The 19,627-nt window shown below is 38.4% G+C and overlaps 2 protein-coding genes across 4 annotated transcripts in view; one reads left to right on the top strand and one right to left on the bottom strand.

Annotated features, from left to right (window-relative positions):
* The window catches only part of LRCH2 (leucine rich repeats and calponin homology domain containing 2), a 100,506-nt gene that overhangs the window by 44,393 nt on the left and 36,486 nt on the right, over window positions 1-19,627 (top strand). For 2 of the 3 annotated variants that reach the window (XM_019824197.3, XM_004000812.5), the window contains exons 6-12: window positions 1,511-1,644; window positions 9,294-9,381; window positions 9,689-9,800; window positions 10,262-10,359; window positions 10,457-10,515; window positions 12,310-12,417; window positions 18,329-18,394. In XM_019824197.3, coding sequence (XP_019679756.1) covers window positions 1,511-1,644; window positions 9,294-9,381; window positions 9,689-9,800; window positions 10,262-10,359; window positions 10,457-10,515; window positions 12,310-12,417; window positions 18,329-18,394 — 665 coding nt within the window. The remainder of the gene's footprint in view (window positions 1-1,510; window positions 1,645-9,293; window positions 9,382-9,688; window positions 9,801-10,261; window positions 10,360-10,456; window positions 10,516-12,309; window positions 12,418-18,328; window positions 18,395-19,627) is intronic. The other variant, XM_023248878.2, reaches the window with a different exon arrangement.
* On the bottom strand, window positions 6,918-8,311 carry LOC102900824 (protein SET-like). The gene is made up of 2 exons (XM_011279388.4): window positions 7,163-8,311; window positions 6,918-6,977 (listed from the first exon to the last, which is right to left on the bottom strand). The coding sequence occupies exons 1-2, from the start codon at window positions 8,094-8,096 to the stop codon at window positions 6,949-6,951; spliced, it is 963 nt and encodes a 320-aa protein (XP_011277690.4). The 5' UTR covers window positions 8,097-8,311; the 3' UTR covers window positions 6,918-6,948.

Below are 19,627 nucleotides of genomic sequence, written 5' to 3'. Positions count from 1 at the left end.
GTGTGTGTGTGTGTGTGAGAGAGAGAGAGAGAGAGAACGCACAGGAGAGGAGGAGGGGCAGAGCGAGAGAATCCCAAATGGGCTCCACGCCAACAGCGCAGATCCAAATGTGGGGCTCGTACTCATAAACCATGGGATCATGACCTGAGCGGAAACGAAGGGTTGGAGGCTTAACTGACTGAACCACCCAGGCTCCCCTAAAAATTTTTTTAAAGTAAGCTCTCTACACAATGTGGGGCTTGAACTCAGGACCCCGAGATCAAGAGTGGCACGCTTTACTGACTGACCAGCCGGGCACCCCATGATTATAGTTTTTGAGAAATATTTATTTGATATTATTCATGGTGACTGAAGTTAACTTACCGTTTTCTTACTGCTCATTGTCTTTTTTATGTAAAATACTTTCTTTCACATAGTATTTTACCCCTCATTGTTCCTCTTCTCCACCACCAATGAAAGTAACTTTTCAGGACAATATTTTAGTTGAATTGACCATTTGAAAAATTATTTTATTCTAACTGGCCTGCTATCACACCTTTCAACAAATTCATTTTTCCTATATTTATATTATTTTGATTAACTGTATTCCAGTGTTTGGACCAAACAACTTTGTGGTTCTGATAAGATTACTTTAAAGAATTACATGGGTTATTAGTATTTTTTTTCTGTTCTCATCACTACAGTGAATATATTTCTTCTCACTTTTTTCTAATAAAAACAACTTTTGTGAGGGGCGTCTGGGTGGCTCAGTCGGTGAAGCATCCAACTTCGGCTCGGGTCATGATCTCGAGGTTTGAGTTTGAGTCCTGCATCGGCTCTGTGCTGACAGCTTGGAGCCTAGAGCCTGCTTTGGATTCTGTGTCTCTGTCTCTCTCTGCCCCTTCCCTGCTCTCTCTCTCTCTCTCTCAAAATAAACATTAATAAAATAAAATAAAATAAGCAACTTTCGTGAATTATAGATTTTATATTATTTAGTGGTTTGTTGTACTTTTAGCAAGAAAACTTTAGTCACGTACAGAAAAATTAACTTATAAATGGCAGTAGACTTTTAGTTGGTATTGTCAGATTTTTTCATAAACTGTCAGAAGTACAAATGATTCAGATATGTAAAGTTTCTATTGTGATTGTGATGTTTCAGCATAATTTAAGATTATTGAAATATATAAATAGGGGCACCTGGGTGGCTCAGTTGGTTAAATGTCCAACTCTTGATTTCAGCTCAGGTCATGATCTCTCAGTTTGGTTAGTTCGAGCCCCACGTCAGGCTCTGTGCTGACCCTGTGGAGCCAGCTAGGGATTATCTGTCTTCCCACTTTGTCTCTCTCTCTGTGCCGCCTCCTCTCGTATTCTGTCTCTCTCAAAGTAAATAAACTTAAAAAAAAAAAATATATATATATATATATATATACACACACACACACACACACACACACACATATAAATAAATTGGTAGGTGACTAATATTTGGGCCTATATAACTAAATCTACTTTCTCAATTATTTATTGACAGATATGTTTAAAGGGTAAAGTACACATATTTAAATACTTAAATATCCAAGCATGTTGCAGAATGGATAAGAAACCAGATTCTCTGGATCTTCCCTCGCTGAGTAAAAGGATGCCCTCCCAGCCTCTCACAGACAGGTAATGTAATATTCTCAATATTCATACAGTCTCATTTCATGATTGCTGTCTTCTCTGTAGGTAAAAGATACAGATTCATCTTGAGTGTACTGAATATATTTAGGTTGATTGGCCCAGGATTAAAATCAACAATTGACTGAAGTGAAATATCACCATCATAGAATTCTGTGATACTAGAATAAATCTGGGATTTTCTCAAAAAACTAAGTATTACTAGTATTTTGGTAGCAAAATGTAAATGTTTGACTTTATATTACAGAAACACTAATTTCTCAGCCCTTGGCAACTGTTAATTTATTATGATAATCCCTCTATTGTACTAACTAGTATTGTAATAACTAGTAGAATTTGATTTGGGGGTGAGACATTTTAGGGTACCTTTCTCCTTTTCTTCATATTCTTTATGTCTGGATTAAAGATGACTTATCACTGATATTCTGTACGACACTGGTGTTTATCTCCTCGTGAGATTTTGAAATGGTAGATTTGACTATCTGTTTTTGATTCATCCTTTCGGGATGTCTGAAAGATTTTATGAAAGTACAATTCCACCAAGTAGTATGGGAAATAATGTGGAATGGGGTGAGACTGCAGAAAGGGAGACTACACTCCTGCCTGAAATGTTTAAAGGTTTGTCATTTTATTTGTGACAAAGTTTAGAGTAATTGGAATGGCAGTATATTAAGTAGTGTTTTTGAATTCCCAAATGGGATGTTTTCTAGAATATTTCTGTTGCCTCAGTAGAATTAAATATTTACACATTATATTTAATTCCTAAAGATTATTCTGTTTAATATTATGAGTGATAATAAACCAAACAGTTCTATAAAAATTAGGCTTTGTTCGTATTGTGATCTCTATTAGTTTGCTTTACGTTTATGTAAAAATGAATTTTCTTTAGTAGTGACATTGATTATATTAATCATTTGTTTATTGTACCAATATCAGTTGAAACAAACACCAAATAGCAGTCAGATGCCTGCTGGCAGGTTCAGGGTATGTTTTGTTGAATGGCCTGTACCTTGGTGTCGGCCCTCATGGAGCCCACAGTCTAGTGGAGAAGGAGCCAGCCAGCAAACGAAGCAAAGAAACCTAACACACATGCACACATACGACTTCAAATTGTGGCAAGGGCTACAAAGGAGAGGAACATGTTTCAGGAGTGTGGTCAGGGAATGTCGCTTTGGGAAGGTGAGGTTTTCAGTCAAGACTTGAAAGGAGAAAAGCTAGCTGCGTAAAGACTAAGGGAGGAACATTTCAGGCAGAAAAGAACGACACGCGCTAAGACCCGAAGCTAGGAAGAAACTTGGTGTGTTAAAGAAACTGAAAGGCCAGCACGGTCGGAGCAGAGTGGCTGAAGAAAAAGACGTCCAAGTTGATTTTGGAGAAGTAGTCAGGCCTCAAGTCACGTGGGGGCTTCGGGGGCTGTGGTGTGCAGAGTTTGAATTTTACTTACAGTGCAGTGGGAAGTCAGCAGACAGTTATGAGCCGCGGAATAACATGATCTGGTTTATATTTAAACAGCTATTTTGGCTTTTGAAAGGAGCATAGATTGGAAGTAAACAAACGTAGAAGCACAGGGACTAGTTAGGTTGTTGAAGTACTGCCAAGAGATCAAGGGGTCTGGAATAGGGTGGGTGCGGTGGAGATGAAAAGGAGTGGAAAGAACGGAGATATATTTTAGAGATGGTCTCTAGCGCTGGTGTCCAATAGAAGTGGAATATAAGCCACATGTGTAATTTTACATTTTCTTGTAATCCATTAAAAAAAAAAAAAGCAAAAATGGGGCACCTGGGTAGGCTCAGTCAGTTAAGCGTCCGACTCTTGATTTCGGCTCAGGTCATGATCTCACGGTTTGTGAGATCCAGCCCCTCTTGGGATTCTCTCTCCCCCTCTGTCTCTCTCTGTCTGACTCTCTCTCTCTCTCTCAAGATAAATACACATAAAAAAAAAAGTAAAACTGAAACAGGTGAAATTAATTTTAATGTTACTGAACCCAGGATATCCAAAACCCGTAATTACATGTTTCAACATGTAATCCCTGTAAAAAATGTAAGGTTTTTCATTCTTTTTCTGTTACATCATTGAAATCTGGTGTGTGTTTTTCATTTATAGCACGTTTGAGTTTAGACTAGCCATATGTCCAGTGCTCAACAGCCATATGATGGTTAGTGGCTACTATATAGGATAGTACAAGTCAATTGAATCTACTTATGAAGCGACTCTTAGGCGTGCTGATTTTCTACTCACAGGCTGTTTTTGAACTACTTAGAAAATTCCTGTGTGCACTTTCCACCTCTACGCTTATGCCTTTGTCTCTTTGATTCTTACTACCTAGAATAGCCTTCTGTGCCTTGGCGATTTTGTAAAGTATTTATTCTACATAGATAAGCATTACAGTGGTTAGGTATATCAACTTTTGCAGTCAGGCATAATATACCCATGAAGCCCTTCTCTGACTCTTGATAACTTCATGTCCTTGTGTCATAATGTCTGTAGTCCTCAGTGTTCTTACATTTGTAAAAAGGAAAATAATCATACGGATGCTATCGGGATTAAATTAAATAATGTATATAGAGCACTTAACACGCCTTACCCATAACAGTTCCTCAACTAATAGCTTATTGTTATCATTGTCAACTATCACAGATACGCATAGATTTTAGTATAGTACACGGATGTATTATTGTGCAGTGGCGTCAGGTGGATTTCGCTTCTAATCATGGTTTAACCTCTTAATTCTTCTTTTGCCTGCATAAGTTGTTTACTGTCTCTGAGCCTATTTCTTTGTTTAAAATGATAACAATACCCACTTCAAAAGCTTGTTGTGAGAATTAAATGTGTACTCACTCGGCAACTAGTTCAAGACATGATATTCAGTAAGGGTTCTGTTTTTCCCCCCTGGGAGGGTAACTTTTAGAAGTTCTGTTCTCATTTATGAAAAGAAATGATGCATGAATTGCAGAATGTAAGGATTATAAATAAAATATGATGTGTACCTGGCACAGTAGCTAATAAGGACACTCCATAAATGCTAGCAATTATTGCCTCTCTTCATCCTTCTAGACTAAGCTCCAAAGCCACTTTCTTGGGTGAGGCCCTTCCTAACCTTACCAAGGAGAATTAATTGATCACTCTTTTCTCATGTTACTTGATATATTTACCTTTGTCATAGTCTTCAAAATATATAAACACACTTCCCCTCTGGGCTGAGAGCCCTTTGAGGCCAAACATTTGTTTAATGCATCTCCTATCTTTTCAGGCATTCAGCATAGTGTCTGACACTTGGTAATTGCTCACCTGAGTTTATTTAATTTTTTATACATATATAGTTTTAAATCTTTATGTTCCTTTATTGGAGCAAGATTCCTGACCCATATACACTGACGTAGTACTTACTAAACATGACCTGTGCAGAAATTATACGTGCTATCCATCTAGACAGGTTTTCATTACCCTTTGCCTATCGATGGAATCGTTCCATTTATAAAGTTTCATGCATCAGAAAACTTTGAATTTGACCTGGCTATCCACAAATTCCTCTCTGAAAAAGTTAAGTGGCATTTAATTTTAGCTATCATCCTTTACAGCATGAAAAAGCTTATGCATTAGGTAGCTTCCCAAAATGTTAGTCTGCGCACAATGGCATTTAGCAGAGCCGAGCCGGTCATTCTCACCCAGATTCACACAGACAGGCCTCGCTTGAGAGCTGTGCGCGAAATAGCTAGTACTTTGAGACGAAAGTACTCCTGAGTTCACCACCAGCACAGACTTCTCTTGAGAGTCTGTCTTCTCGGCCACATCTCAGTGCCAATGAAGACAGGCCAGCAACTGCCCTTCGTGTAATTCGGCATTACAGCACCAGGTCTGTCTGACCGCGGAGGCAGGCACTGTGATTATATCCAGGTAAATAAAGGCCCATTTTTAAAAACGCCAATTTGGGTCCGTGAGTTTGAGCCCCGCGTCGGGCTCTGGGCTGATGGCTCAGAGCCTGGAGCCTGTTTCCGATTCTGTGTCTCCCTCTCTCTCTGCCCCTCCCCCGTTCGTGCTCTGTCTCTCTCTGTCCGAAAAATAAATAAACGTTGAAAAACGCCAATTTGGGATACAAATCAAGGGCACAGCATAATCAGAACTGACTTTTGAGCAATCTGGTACCCCAACTGAGGTGGAAGATTTCAGAAGCTGATGGCAAATCGTACCCATTAATTCAAATCCCTCTCTCAGTCCACACAAGCCCTGAGGTCCCCCGGCAAAGTGCATGTCAAAAAATACGGAGTCAGGGTGACCAAGTTTGACAATACATTATATGACTCAAACTTGCAAAGTCATAATGAAATACATCTGTTCTGAGAGAAAAGCATCAAATCCTTTTTGTAGAAATTTAGTTTTATTGTAACAAAGCAACTTGTACACGTTTAACGTTTAAAACTGAGCATCATCTTTCCACTGAAAGAAAAAGATACTTAAAAATAAAGAAGAACAAAATTCCAAGAGAATGTCAATTCTAAATAAGATCCTACAGGTTCTGCCGACTCTCCTGGCAAGTGGCAGGGCTCAAATCATCATCAGGAGAGAATTTTGTTGTAAGAGTGTCATCTTCAGCTGCAAGGATGTCTGTTAAACATCACAGTTATAAACCTGCCAGAGCAGAAGCCATGTGGTCAAAATGCCCGCTCAACCCACCCAAACATCTCACCCTTTGCTGACCTTCTCTAATCCTATTTTTTAAAGTTTTCTTTTTTTAAACAAGAGAAAGTAGATAATGGTGGTAAATGCTAACTGTCCATATTCAGAGACACAGTGTACTACTCTCTGAGCCCAGTATACAGAGAAAGAGGGAAAAAGCTAGAATTCTATGCACTACTACACAGGGGCCTAAACACCCTCCAGCTTCCAGCAGAGCTAAGGGAGCAGAACGTTTGTCTTTTTTTTTTTCCCTTTTTTCCCCACAGAACATGGCAGTGCCGATTCCATAAAGTTTTTGTTGAGACGAAATTTTTAAAGGGATAAAAATGAATTTGGAACAGAAAGGGGTAGAGATTCTTTTCCCAGTGTATTCTGCTCAACGTATTCCCCCTCCCCCCCCCCCCCCCAATAAGTAGAGAACCATGGCATAAAGGGAGAGAAAAGAGACTTCAAAACATAAGGCAAACGAGGGGCGCCTGTGTGGCTCAGTCCAACTTGGGCTCGGGTCGTGATCTCACGGTTTGTGGGCTGGAGCCCCGCATCCGGCTCTGCGCGGACAGCTTGGAGACTGGAGCCTGCTTCGGGTTCTGCGTCTCCCCCTCTCTCCGCCTGTGGCTCTCACGCTGCGTGTGTCTCTGGCTCTCTCTCTGAAAAACAAACAAACAAACATTTTTAAAAAAATGAAGTACACAAAAAACAGGGCAAATGAGCACAAGAGGAGGAGAAGGGCGGGGGTGGGGGGGATGGGGGTGGGGAAGACTGCAAGTTGCTCCCAGAGACTGGAGAAAACTGAAAAAGGAAGGTTGGCATCCATCCGCGTTCCATTACTCACCTTTGTCGTCATCCGGCTCGCCTTTCTCCCCCTTGTCATCATTTTCACCTTCTTCTTCCTCTTCCTTCTTCTCTTCTTCTCCTTCCCCTTCTTCTTCTCCTTCCCCTTCTTCTTCTCCTTCCCCTTCTTCTTCTCCTTCCCCTTCTTCTTCTCCTTCCCCTTCTTCTTCTCCTTCCTCTTCTTCTTCTCCTTCCTCTTCTTCTTCTTCCTCTTCTTCTTCCTCTTCTTCTTCTTCCTCTTCTTCTTCTTCATCATCATCATCCGTATCAGGAAGCAAGTAGTACTGCAGTGGATTTGGCCAAATATCATCTTTGATGAGCTCACCTAACTCATCCACGTCTGCATCAGGATGGTTAGTGAACCAGGCGAAAAAGCTCTCGGGTTCTTCATACTTTCTCTTCCTGCTGCCGGTGTTCGGTGCCTGACTTGAACGTTTCGTCAGCTCCTTTCCAGATTTCCATATGATTTCGGTGGACTTCAAAGATGCATCACCACTCTCATTCACGTGAAATTCCTTGGAGAGAACTTTATTTTCGAAGTAAGGGTTTTCATCAAAATAGAACTCTATTTTGTAACCTGACTGGATATCTTCAAATTCTGCCACTTCAACTCTTGTCAGATAATGCAGCGCCGCTTCATCCTCCTCCCCAAGCAGCGCAGACACTTGTGGATGGTTGACGAATGTTGTTACCCAAAAATTTGGGATTTTGGCGATCGCTTCTGACCTCTTCTGAAAAAACGGTTGGCGGAGTTTGTTGTATTTCTCTTCGATTTTCAGGATCTCCTCGCTGGCTTGTTCATTAAGTACGTCGATTTCACTCTGTATTTCATCTATATGTTCAATCGCTTCTTGCTGTTCTTTTTCTGTGGTCTCACCGGACCCGTCGTGGTTGGAGTTGAGCTTTTTATCGAGTTCGGCCGCCGGCGCCCACATGGTGCTGCTCCGCGGTCGCGGTCACGGTCGCAGGGAACAGGAGAGAAGGGAAGGCGAAGGGGGCAGGCAGCGGCTTCCCCTCACGCCTCACGCCACACAGGTCACACGCGCGGGCGCTCGCTCGTTCGCTCTATGCGACCTCCCGGCGTTCAGCCGCCTCCTCCCGGCGCGCGGTCGCTCGCTCTGCCTCGTGGCTCACGAGTGCGCTTCCTGACGACGTCACGGCCTGATGATGGGGGGGGGGCGGGGCGTCGCGCGGGCCCCGCCCAGCCTTCTGCGTACGGAGGGGAGGAGGCGGCGCACCTATATTGATACATTCCTGGAAAGTGTACGGATCGGCGTTTGGGGAAGAAATAAGAGCATCGTGATTAAGATCAGAGACTTCAGTGTTAGATAATCTTGGGATCACATTTAAGCCGCCATTTGCAAATTGCGTGTCATGGAAAAGTTGTTCAATCCCTCCTGGCCTCAGTTTTCTCATCTGCAGTGTGAGACTGCACCACCAACCTGCTAGAGTTTTCACAAGGCGTGTGTGAGGTATTGTCTTTAAAGCACTTAGCTTAATTCCTGGCACATAATAAATGGTCCGTATGGAGTGTATGCAAGGTTGCGCGTATGTAAATTTGCAAATTAAAGCGAAAAATACCTTGCAACCTGGGCAGCATACTGTTGTGTTGTGTAATTCCGAAATTTTCAAGGACAGCTCTGCCAAAACAATTGTTTATTCAGTGCTTTGCATGCTTTTTTTTTTTTTTTTTTGCATTTTCTCTTAATTATCGGATGGGCATTATTTATAAAGCGAAAGCGTATTTTTGCAGCTAATGAAGAAGGAACTATGAAGTTAAAAACATATTTCAGTGTTCTATGGTAAAATTTGTTAAAGCAATGAGAAAAATAGAAAGGGCTTTCATTAAGAGTATTTTTTAGCAGGACTCTGCTTTTCTGAATCTCTCAGGAGAAGTAATAGTTTATTGTTAACAATTGACACTTTACAACAGAGCACATGAAGGGAAAATATTACATGAGGGATATGAATAAAATATTTTATCAGATGGTTTCTGATACTTTCCCTTCATGTCCTTAAGGATGTTAAACACCAAGAGTATATATTCTGTATTATCTAGGGACATTTTAGGTCAAGTCTGTATTGATTTAAGAAGAAAACCCTAATTGTCCTTAGAATTTCTATTTCCATAGTATGGAAGATTTTTATCCAAATAAAAATCATGGCCCTGACTCTGGGATTGGAAGTGATAATGGAGAGAAACGATTATCTACAACTGAAGTGAGTCTTTTCTATTGCTAATCTATTTTATTTATAAATTTTGTTAGAGTTTTGAAATACATAGACACTTGTGCACACTTGATTTATTTTGCTTAAAAATACAATCATTATTGCATTTAATGACTTCAGATGAAAAGGACATGCACATTTTTAGAAGCAGAACAGGAAAGCTTAACATACTAATTTTTGGTTTGAGAACTCGAGATGTAAAGCAGATACTCTACGCGTCTTATGTGAAATTAAAATAACCTAATCCTTATTCTATGTTTCAAGTGCCTCATTTGTACTTTGTGCTTATTCCTTTCAGCCATCAGATGACGACACAATCAGCCTTCACTCTCAAGTCTCCGAGTCAAATAGAGAACAGACATCAAGAAATGACAGTCACTCAATTGGAAGCAAACCTGATTCTCAGAAAGGTAATTCATATGGGTGCCTGCTATTTTATTTTAATTTTTTTTAATGTTTATTTGTTTTTGAGAGAGAGAGGGAGAGAGAGAGCATGTGCGCGTAAGTGGGGGAGGGGCAGAGAGAGAGAGAGACACACACACACACACACACACACACACACACACACACACAGAATCTGAAGCAGGCTCCAGGCTCTGAGCTATCAGCACAGAGCCCGACGTGGGGCTCAAACTCACGGACCTCAAGATCATGACCCAAACTGAAGTCGGATGTTCAACTGACTGAGCCACCCAGGCACCCCTATTTTTATTTCATGTATATTGCCCTTAATCAAAAATGCATTTCGAAAAGTTACAATGTCTTTGGCCACCTCTTTTATTGAAAAAATATACTTTTATTCTAAACACTACAGTATGAAAGCATACTGCTTACTATTTATATTTTCTAATAATTACTAATCTATACTTAGACCAGGAGGTGTATGATTTTATTGATCCCAACACAGAAGATGTAGCAGTTCTTGAACAAGGAGATGCACATATTGGATCATATGTCTCTTTCCTTAAGGTAAAGAAAACTTTGAACAAATATTAATAACATACTCTCCTTTATCTCACAAAAGTACACCACACAGATTTAAAATGGTAACTTTCTTTTATGTAAGGGCAAAGAAAAAGGTCCTGAGAAATCTCAGAAAAATGAAGAATTGGGAGATGAAAAAAGGTAAGCATACACGAATCCTCCAATTGAAATGTAACTTATACACGAAACATTTGTCTGCATTCCTCAATTAAACTGAAGATGATAGTAAGCATTTAAGCTCAGTGTAGTATATACATCCCCCCACCACCCTGGCTAAGAAGTGTAATAATTCTATTATTACCGAGGACGACTGTACCTTCACATTCATTGCTTCATTTGAGCTATTAAGCAACTCTTGAAAATAAATGATTTTTTTTTTTGCATCATTTGGCCAATAAGGATATAGACCTGGAGTTTCAAATGTCTGGAACTGAGATGTTCCAACTCTTTGTCTACTACACTTTCCATTTCATCAGACTGGTTATAGTAATTTTAAGGGTATCTACTTCTGTTTTATGAAAATAATGCACTTGAGATCTTTTCGGTATCATCTTAGGAAATGATGGAGTGTGACCTGCCTCATTCAGTCACTCCTTAAAGTTGCTATACAGCTGTAGGAAGGAAGGAAGGAAGGAAGGAAGGAAGGAAGGAAGGAACATTTGTCGTATACCTACCATGTACCAGGATCTGTGCTGTGTGCTTTCCCGTGTTTCTTATTTATTTATTTTTAAAGATTTTTATTTTGTTTTAGTAATCTCTATACCCAGTGTGGGCCTCGAACTCATGACCCTGAGATCAAGAGTTGCATGCTCTTGCAACTGAGCCGGCCAGGTGTCCCAAAGATTATTATATAGTTTTTTAAGTTTTATTTATTTAACCCAACATGGGACTCAGACTCATGGCCCTGAGATCAAGAGTTTCGTGCTCTCCCAGCTGAGCCAGCCAGGTGCCCCTCATGTTTCTTACTTAATCTTCACTAAATCTTGCAGGGTTAATGCTATCCCCATTTTTACAGATGAGGAAGATGAAGCTTGGGTGACTCTAAAGTTTCTTGCCTAGAACCACTTAGATGGCGTCCACTAGAACCTACGGTGTGACCCTAGCTGTTTCTGATCTCCAAGCTTTTCTCTTTTCTGTCCATTGTGCTTCCTCCAAATGACCTCATTGGTAACTTTTTAAGCAATCTTGAATTAATCATCTCTGGTACCCCATAAGGAGGTACATTGCTTTGTCTTACACTCTTTATATGTCATTCTTCTCTTACTTTCTCACTTTATCTCCTGAAGATCTTTGCCTAAACTTGAGGGTCACAGTGACATACAAGATATGGTGAAGATACGGAGTCTTAGGGTTTGATACTGCGTTGTAAATGAAATACCTTTGGGATAAAATCACTGGAGTTTGGAGAACTTATTGAAAAATTCCTTTGTTCTCTTTGATTAAAAATTATGTATTTTAATGAGCATTTTCCTGCAAATTCGCCAGTCTTACTTGGACCTGTTTTGCATTTCCTCTACTTAAACATCTTACATAGAGACTTTTAACGTCACGATGAATAAACTGATAAACTGATAACATTTGATATTTATAAAGACAGGCATATAGGGCTCTGGAGTTCTTATTACACTCAAGACTGGGGAGTATGTGTTGTTAAATTATACATTTCAGAAATTACAAAACGGTAATACAGTTTACTTTGTTAGCCATTTATTAATATCACCAGTATGACACATTTCCTATTGACTAGAGGTTAGGTATGTTTTTATATTCCTTAAATATTCCTTATTTCTTGTTTTAATGTTTCAAGTACAAGGACATTAGGATTTTAGCTTTCAGTTGATATTAAAAACGAACAAATGGTTTCTGCTTCTGGAAGCTGGCATAAAATGTCATCTGCCTTACTTTCTGGATAACCATGTTTGTGTCACCTTTCAGACTTGGGAAAGAACAGTTACTTGCAGAGGAAGAGGATGATGATTTGAAGGAAGTAACTGATTTGAGGAAAATAGCCGCTCAGTTATTGCAGCAAGAGCAGAAGAACAGGTATTTTTTTCAGTAATGAGATTCAAATAGGCAGACGTTATAATCCTCAAATGGTTATTCAAAGATTATCAAATGAAGTTTCCAGTAAACAATAGGACCATTTAAGATCTGTGTCAAGGGGCTATTAAAAGACGCTAGGAAATACTTAGGAGAGAAGCATCCAGTTACACCCACAATTAACAAATGGTTTATACCCACATAGTCATTTTATTTAACTACTGTGTAGGTGTCTCTTTTTGAGTCCTGTGTGCTAAATAATAGTAACTGATTTATGTGTTGGTATTCATTTTAGCTCACAATAGCCTTAGAGACGTTATAAGCATTTTTCCCCATGTCATGTGTGTGTAGTATGCTTTTTATGAAATTCCAGATTACTTGGGATATGCGTAAACTCCTTAGAATTGAATGGACTTACATAATTGTTGATTGAATCAGCATTATGGTTTGAAGGTCACAGGTTCACTTTGGTCTGCTTCTTGGTCAGGGAGGGTTTCTCCCTCTGGCTGGACTTTGTCCAGATGCACGTGCCGTTGGCCATAAGAAAGACATTATATGAAGGAGTATGAAATGAGTGCGAGTCCCTTTTTAATTACAGAAGTTCTGCGTGCTGCTCAGGGTCAGCTCTTCGTGCATCTGCATGATTTAGTTTAGTTTTGGAATGATAAAGAAGATCTGAGTGGTTTTTTGCTTTGAGAAAATTAAAAGGATAATTTTGGTACATTTATTAGTGTGGGTAACTAATGAGTATTTTGTTTTTCTTAATCAAAACGATAAATGTTTGTGGCTCACGTGACCGTGTTTTAGGATGTATACTGGCATTTGCTTAGATAGGCTTTGAAGAATAATGGCTGTTAAGACTTAGCAAATTGCAGATGTGTGGTTTTAAGGGCCACTATGTTTTTTAAAATAATTACTAAATATTTTTTGTGCATGTGTGCAGCTACTACATTTATAGAATTAAAAACCATACTAGAAAATATCACTCATCCTTATTCCTTCTATAGCTAATGTATCCTCATTCCCAGTTCATGTTTTTCTTTTACGATAACTTTCTATCACCCTTTTCTGTGAAATTTATTTTCTAATCTCTTCCTATGATTCATTTCTAATGGGCCTCTTTTTATACTGGCTACTTGTGAGTGCTAGTGTATGTTTTTCCCCTTCCAGTATAATCCGAGTATTGATCTCCCCCATGGTTTAAGAGGTTTGTTGAAGCAAGCCATCACCTGCTCTGTGTAGCTTAAGAAATAGTTGTGTTTCTATCTTTTGTACCTGGCGGGTGAAATCATTGTATTTATCATTATGAGCAGATAATACTGATTTTGAAAGAACCCACGACAGTATTTCTCTGATTGTGTGAAGAATAGCACCAGAGTACATAATTTTAGATTTTAACATCGTCCTATATATCATTTCTATATTTTCCAGTTTTCTACTACTGTATTAGTTTTTAATCTATTCCTATGGCTTGAATTATTCTTTTTAGCATAGAAACAACATCCAATGATGTTTCCTAGGGTTTTTTTGTGTGATAGTTTTGTGATCTGTACAAAATAGCACCTAGCACTGTGCCTTGTACATGGTAGGTACTCAGTAATATTATTAGTTAACTGATTGCTGGAAGATGAGGTAAACAAATGTAAAGCTAATAGGAACTATTAATTTAGTGATGTCCTTTCTAAATAACTTATTTTTTTAGATGTGTGCAAAAGCAATTTATGTCTGATGTTTCTCTTCATCTCCCTTTTCAGATGTTAACACATAGGAGTACAGATTTTTTTAAAGATAAACGTTAATATGCAGTGACATTAATGTAATAATTATGTCTAGCTTTGGAAGGCATTAAAATATTTATCATATCTGGTCATAATGTAAGGAGCACATTGTACTTTTGAAGTGTATAATTTATAAACAATTTTAATTAGATCCTTGGCCAGTTCTGTTAAATTGATCTCAGAATTTTTTTATGCTAACCCTAGCATTTTCTCCACTAAATAATCTCTTCCCTTTTTCTAAAGTATGTTGCTATTGCTCACATCTCTTAGGTATAGATAATTAAGATTTTTGTTTACTATTACAATGCTTGAATTGGAGTGAGTCCAAGAAAATCAGAAGTGATCTTCTATAAGGATATATCCATCCCTTAGAGGATTTGATGTTATTTACACCTTCTCTGGTTGTAGATTGCTCTTCCATACTGCATTGTAGATTCCAACTTTATTAATAAAGAATCTGAAATGCTATTTAAAATTGCAGATCAACCAGGAGTTATAACATGTCTCTTTAGGTTGTAACACAGTCGTTGCAGTGTTTTTGTTTGTTGTTTGTCACGATTTAAAATAATTTATTTAGAGTAAGGTTACCCTCGCATATCAGGAAGTACCACCTCGGACTCCTGTTTTGACTGTATACTACTTAGATGTTCTTTAGCTAGCTACTAGTTGAAGGTAAATGCAGTGGTAGCTCTGAGCTGAAAGAAGCTGTGTGCGCACTCCCAAACGAGAGGCTATTAAAAAGCTGCTTAGGTTGGGTTCAGCGATGATTTTCTTAAAGCAACTTTGCCAGTTGTTTAGTTCCTGCTACTTTTAAGAATGTCTTTTGTTCATTACGCATGTTTATACTAATACTAGGTATAAACATGCCTAGTATGTTAAACATACTATGCAATACCCTAGGAAAATAACAAGAGGGTATTGCACAGAATTAATAGTCAAAAAGAGTGGGAAAGGAGATCGAATAGACTATCAAGTAGATAACTGGTACGTGTTCAAAGTCTGAAGCCTAGTTTTTAGAAGACTGTTTCCTCTCTGAATTGCATAGGTTAAGCTACTTTGTATTGGCAGTTTACTGTTGAGTTTTTAGAAGCTCATCTTTATCCCCCTTATCAAAATACTGGATTATTTCTACTTGTATTTGAGTGTGTTGAAGTCCTTCTGAATCAGTGAAGCTGTCCATATTAAAATAGCTATTCTGCAAGTGTTTAAAAAATGTTTTAATTTATTTTTGAGAGAGAGAGAGAGAGAGAGAGACAGAGTGTGAGCAGGGGAGGGGCAGAGGGCGAAGGAGACACAGAATAGGAAGCAGGCTCCAGGCTCTGAGCTGTGAGCACAGAGCCTGATGCAGGGCTCAAACTCACAAACCATTAGATCATGACCTGAGCTGAAGTCGGACGCTTAATCTACTGAGGCATCCAGGCGCCCCTATTCTGCAGGTTTTCAACATTTGCTGTAATTTGGGAAATTAAAAAAAAAATACTATTGTCTTAAAAATTACCTTAATGTTCTACCCTAAATTATTTAGCTAATTCTTCAAATTTCCACCAGTCCTTCTTATCTATCTTATTATTAGAGAGGTGGCTACTGTTATTTTTCTTACACAGATTTTCTTATTATGTGGCTTTATAATAAGTTGACGTTTAGCTGGCTCCTTAGAATTTGCTTGGTTATCATCATCGAGAAAGGATTACAATATATGTGGGTCTTTTGCAATGAATAGCTTCAGTTGACCGGTTCCCATTGCATGTTCATTCCTCTTAACTTGTATGCTATTTTCTATTATATCTTTCTTTTTAATAATTATGTTATTTGCTGTTAAGTGTGTCCTGAGAGTTTTCACTTATTGTGGAAAGATGTACTTCTGAGTACTATGTGATACGGCTGAATAAAAAAAAAAAAAAGCAATTTTGAAACGTTCTATTGATGTATAACTAAGGATCATGGAAAGGAAAATCAGATTTTGAGAAGTTCATTACTTTGGTTTGGAATTTTGAAATTATGTACATAACCAATTTCATGGGATTTTTTTTTCTGACCATACAAGTAGTCCAGTGTTAACCTCTAGCTTGTTATAACTAATTAAGTAGTTCTCTCAACCCTTGAAATCCATCCATTCTTTCTTTTCTGTTTGCTTTACTAATGACTTCCCTGTCCTCTCCCCCTAATCTTACCCCTTCCGTCTTTTGGTTTGGGTGATGTACGGGAGATGTGAATACAGACGGAGACCTTTATGTTCTAGAGCATCGTTCAGTGAAAACCTCTTCCAGAGGACCAGAGCAGCAGGGCATGCATCAGGGTGTCTATAGAGTTTGTGGAAGCCTTAAGTGTTAAGGGGCCAGGTGGGTACAGCTGAATTTTATAGTCTTTTACTTAAAACATAGTACTGGTAACTAGATTAGGGAAATGTGTTAATAATCTAGAATAGATATTTAGATAAAGCAGATGTTTATTATTATTATTATTTTTCAATGTTTATTTATTTTTGAGAGAGAGACAGACAGAACATGAGCAGGGGAGGGGCAGAGAGAGGGAGACACAGAATCCGAAGCAGGCTCCAGGCTCTGAGCTGTCAGCACAGAGCCCGACGCGGGACTCGAACTCGTGAACTGGGAGGTCACGACGTGAGCTGAAGTTGGACAGCTTAACTGACTGAGCTACCCAGGCGCCCCAAGCAGAGGTTTATTTTGACCTTTAATATCACAGAGTAAAACATTAAAGATCCACGTACAAACAAACATTTACATAGGAGAATTCTTAAGTGTATGAAATACATTTTATAGGTAAGTAGGTCTCAACTGTTTTTTTCTTTCTCCTCCAGTATGACTTATATGCATCAGTGATCACAATGCTAGTAAGTGTGGTTTGAGGAGAATTCAGAATTTACTGTAGTGAGGGCATAGTAATATGATCCCCCCCCGTCCGGCCCCCCCCCCAACAATAATTCTGACACTCACCCCTCAGGATAGTTCTCACTGTTATATCTCTTTTTTAAAAATCACTCTTTAAAAAAGTATTTCTTCTTAATAGTCTTGGGTATTTTTTTACCCTGATTCTTCTGCATTTGGGGATTAAGTGCAATTTTAGTTACATGCCCATACTAAGAAGAATAAAGATGTCATTAATCTCGAAATTCTTTGGTGCAAAGCTACACTCCTTTGCCTGTGTTCCTTGTCCTTTGCCTCTCATGTGACTTTCCCCAGGGGAGCTTTAATACATCCAAGCTAGTGAGGAATGCGGGGGGTCATAGAAATTGGCTTCTTTATGTCAACCATCTTTCTATAGTTACCAGCTTATCTTTAGCTTATGATATATTTTAGTAGTTAATATGTAGTTTTAATTTTTAAGTGTTTTCTCCTGTATATTTTGATAGTTGACCTCCAAAAAGTTTTGAATAAAAGATGTATTTTATTCTTTATAAGACTAAACTTTAAAATTGAAAAGTTACATTTATATCTATGGTAACTAGATAAATATTAAGAACTATTAAATATGTTGGTGACTTATGCTAAAGAAATGTATTAATTCATTACTTTTGACTTTGAGAATAATATTTAGAATTCTATAAAATTATGGACAAATAGTTCTCTCATATAATGCTTTATCATTCTTTTTCTTTTTTGTTTTCTTCAAATACCATTTCATTTGGGTATTAAAAATGTAATAAACTTGTGTTTTTTTTTTTTTTTAAGAATGGAACTTCAACATGGCTTTGCCTTTAGAATTAAGATGTATTTGGCTTTTAGCAAAATAGTCATCTGTTACATCAATATAACTCGTGTCATTTGCTGTGCTGGGAAAATGAAATCAATCATGATGGTACCTAAACAACCTGCATCTGTTTATCTTCTGTCTCGGCCAAAAGTTAGATACGCAGGGCAATAGCATGGTTGGAAGATCCCCAAACTTAAAGAAAGGGTTTATGAAAGAAGATGCATGGAACAGTCGGTGAGCTTCATTCCCTAGTAATACCCAGTGCGCTTATAGGCATTAGATCGAAATAATATTTAATGTTGTTTTCTAGCAGAGATCTTCATGGACCAGATGCAGTTTATTAGGGAGATCTATTCTATCGTGTGCAAAAAAAAAAAAGAATACTTTCAATGTATTTTGAAATTAATGTATTGCTTTACTTCTAGGATTCTTAACCATTCAACTTCTGTCCCAAGAAACAAGCCAAAACAAACTGTGGAATGCGAAAAGAGGTATATAAATATCTTAGTCCTTATATTTAGTATTGTATAATGAAACTTGATTCTCTAACAGTGATGTTCCCATGTGTGGGCTTTAATTGAATAAATGATATAGATTTAATATAACTAGATAATTTAATGGGGAAATGTGTTGACAGCACCAGTTGAATTTACTTTTCATACAAACGGATCCAAAAATGCTTGTTTGATCTCTTTTTGTGCTCATACCTGCATTCTGTCTTGGTGATAGAATCGTTTATTCATTTATTAATTCAGCAAACCATTTATTGGATTACTATTACTGCCAGGAATAATGTTTTTCTTCATCATTGTGTTTATTCTCTGTTACTGTTCCCTTTTTCGTTTCATTTCAATTGGGTTTTACTAAATTCTTCTACATGAATACAGGGTCTAAGTTAATATATATGAATTCCACAGAACTAGAAGACTTTGAAAGTTTCGATTTATTCTTTATGGCGGTTTGAAAATTTGCATCAGGCTCAACTCCTGGGTCATTCCCCCAGGAGTGTAGAGGTCCGAGGCTAGGGGTAGGCTGAGTATTGAAATACAGGGAGAACGAACATTTCTTGAATGCTTGTTATATGCAAACTGTTCTGATGTGTTAGATGTCTTCTCTCATTTAATCCTCTTTGTGAAGTTCGTTACTGTTGTTACCCCATTTTGTAGGGGAGAAAACTGAGGCTCAGAAATTACCATAATTTGCTCAAGGTCACACAGCTAGTTAAGTGGTACAGTGAAGATTCAAGCCCAGGTTGTCTGGTTCCAGAACCCCTCATCGTAAGATATGGTAACAACATTCAGCTTCCTCGAGGTTCACACATCCCACTGATAACTTTTCCTGGATACCTCACGGTCTAAAGTGAACTTACTTTTTCCCGACGTGACTGCTTCTCATAGGGTTAGCCTGAATGAATGTGTCACTACTTAGTCACCCAAGCCAGCAACCTTGAAATCATCGGAAACTTCTCTCTGTTAGGCACCCCTCCCGATCTAGTCAGTCATCTAGTCAATCACAGAAAATTCTAGCTCCTTAACATCACTTGCATCTATCCCAACCTCTCCATTCCTCGCACAGTGGTGTTGGTTTAGGCCCCATCCTTTTCCTCCTGGATTATTACAGCAGTCACCAGTCATCTCTTTTCTTCACTTTTGCCTACCTTTAAATTTGTCTTCTGCACTGATGTAAAGAGTGATGGCTCTAAAACCATCTAACTGTGTGCCTCC

The sequence above is a fragment of the Felis catus genome, chromosome X, assembly GCF_018350175.1.
Source record: "Felis catus isolate Fca126 chromosome X, F.catus_Fca126_mat1.0, whole genome shotgun sequence".
In the NCBI taxonomy this organism is placed as follows: domain Eukaryota; kingdom Metazoa; phylum Chordata; class Mammalia; order Carnivora; family Felidae; genus Felis; species Felis catus.
The sequence above is the reverse complement of the archived record's forward strand: the minus strand, read 5'-3'. Positions and strand labels throughout refer to the sequence as shown.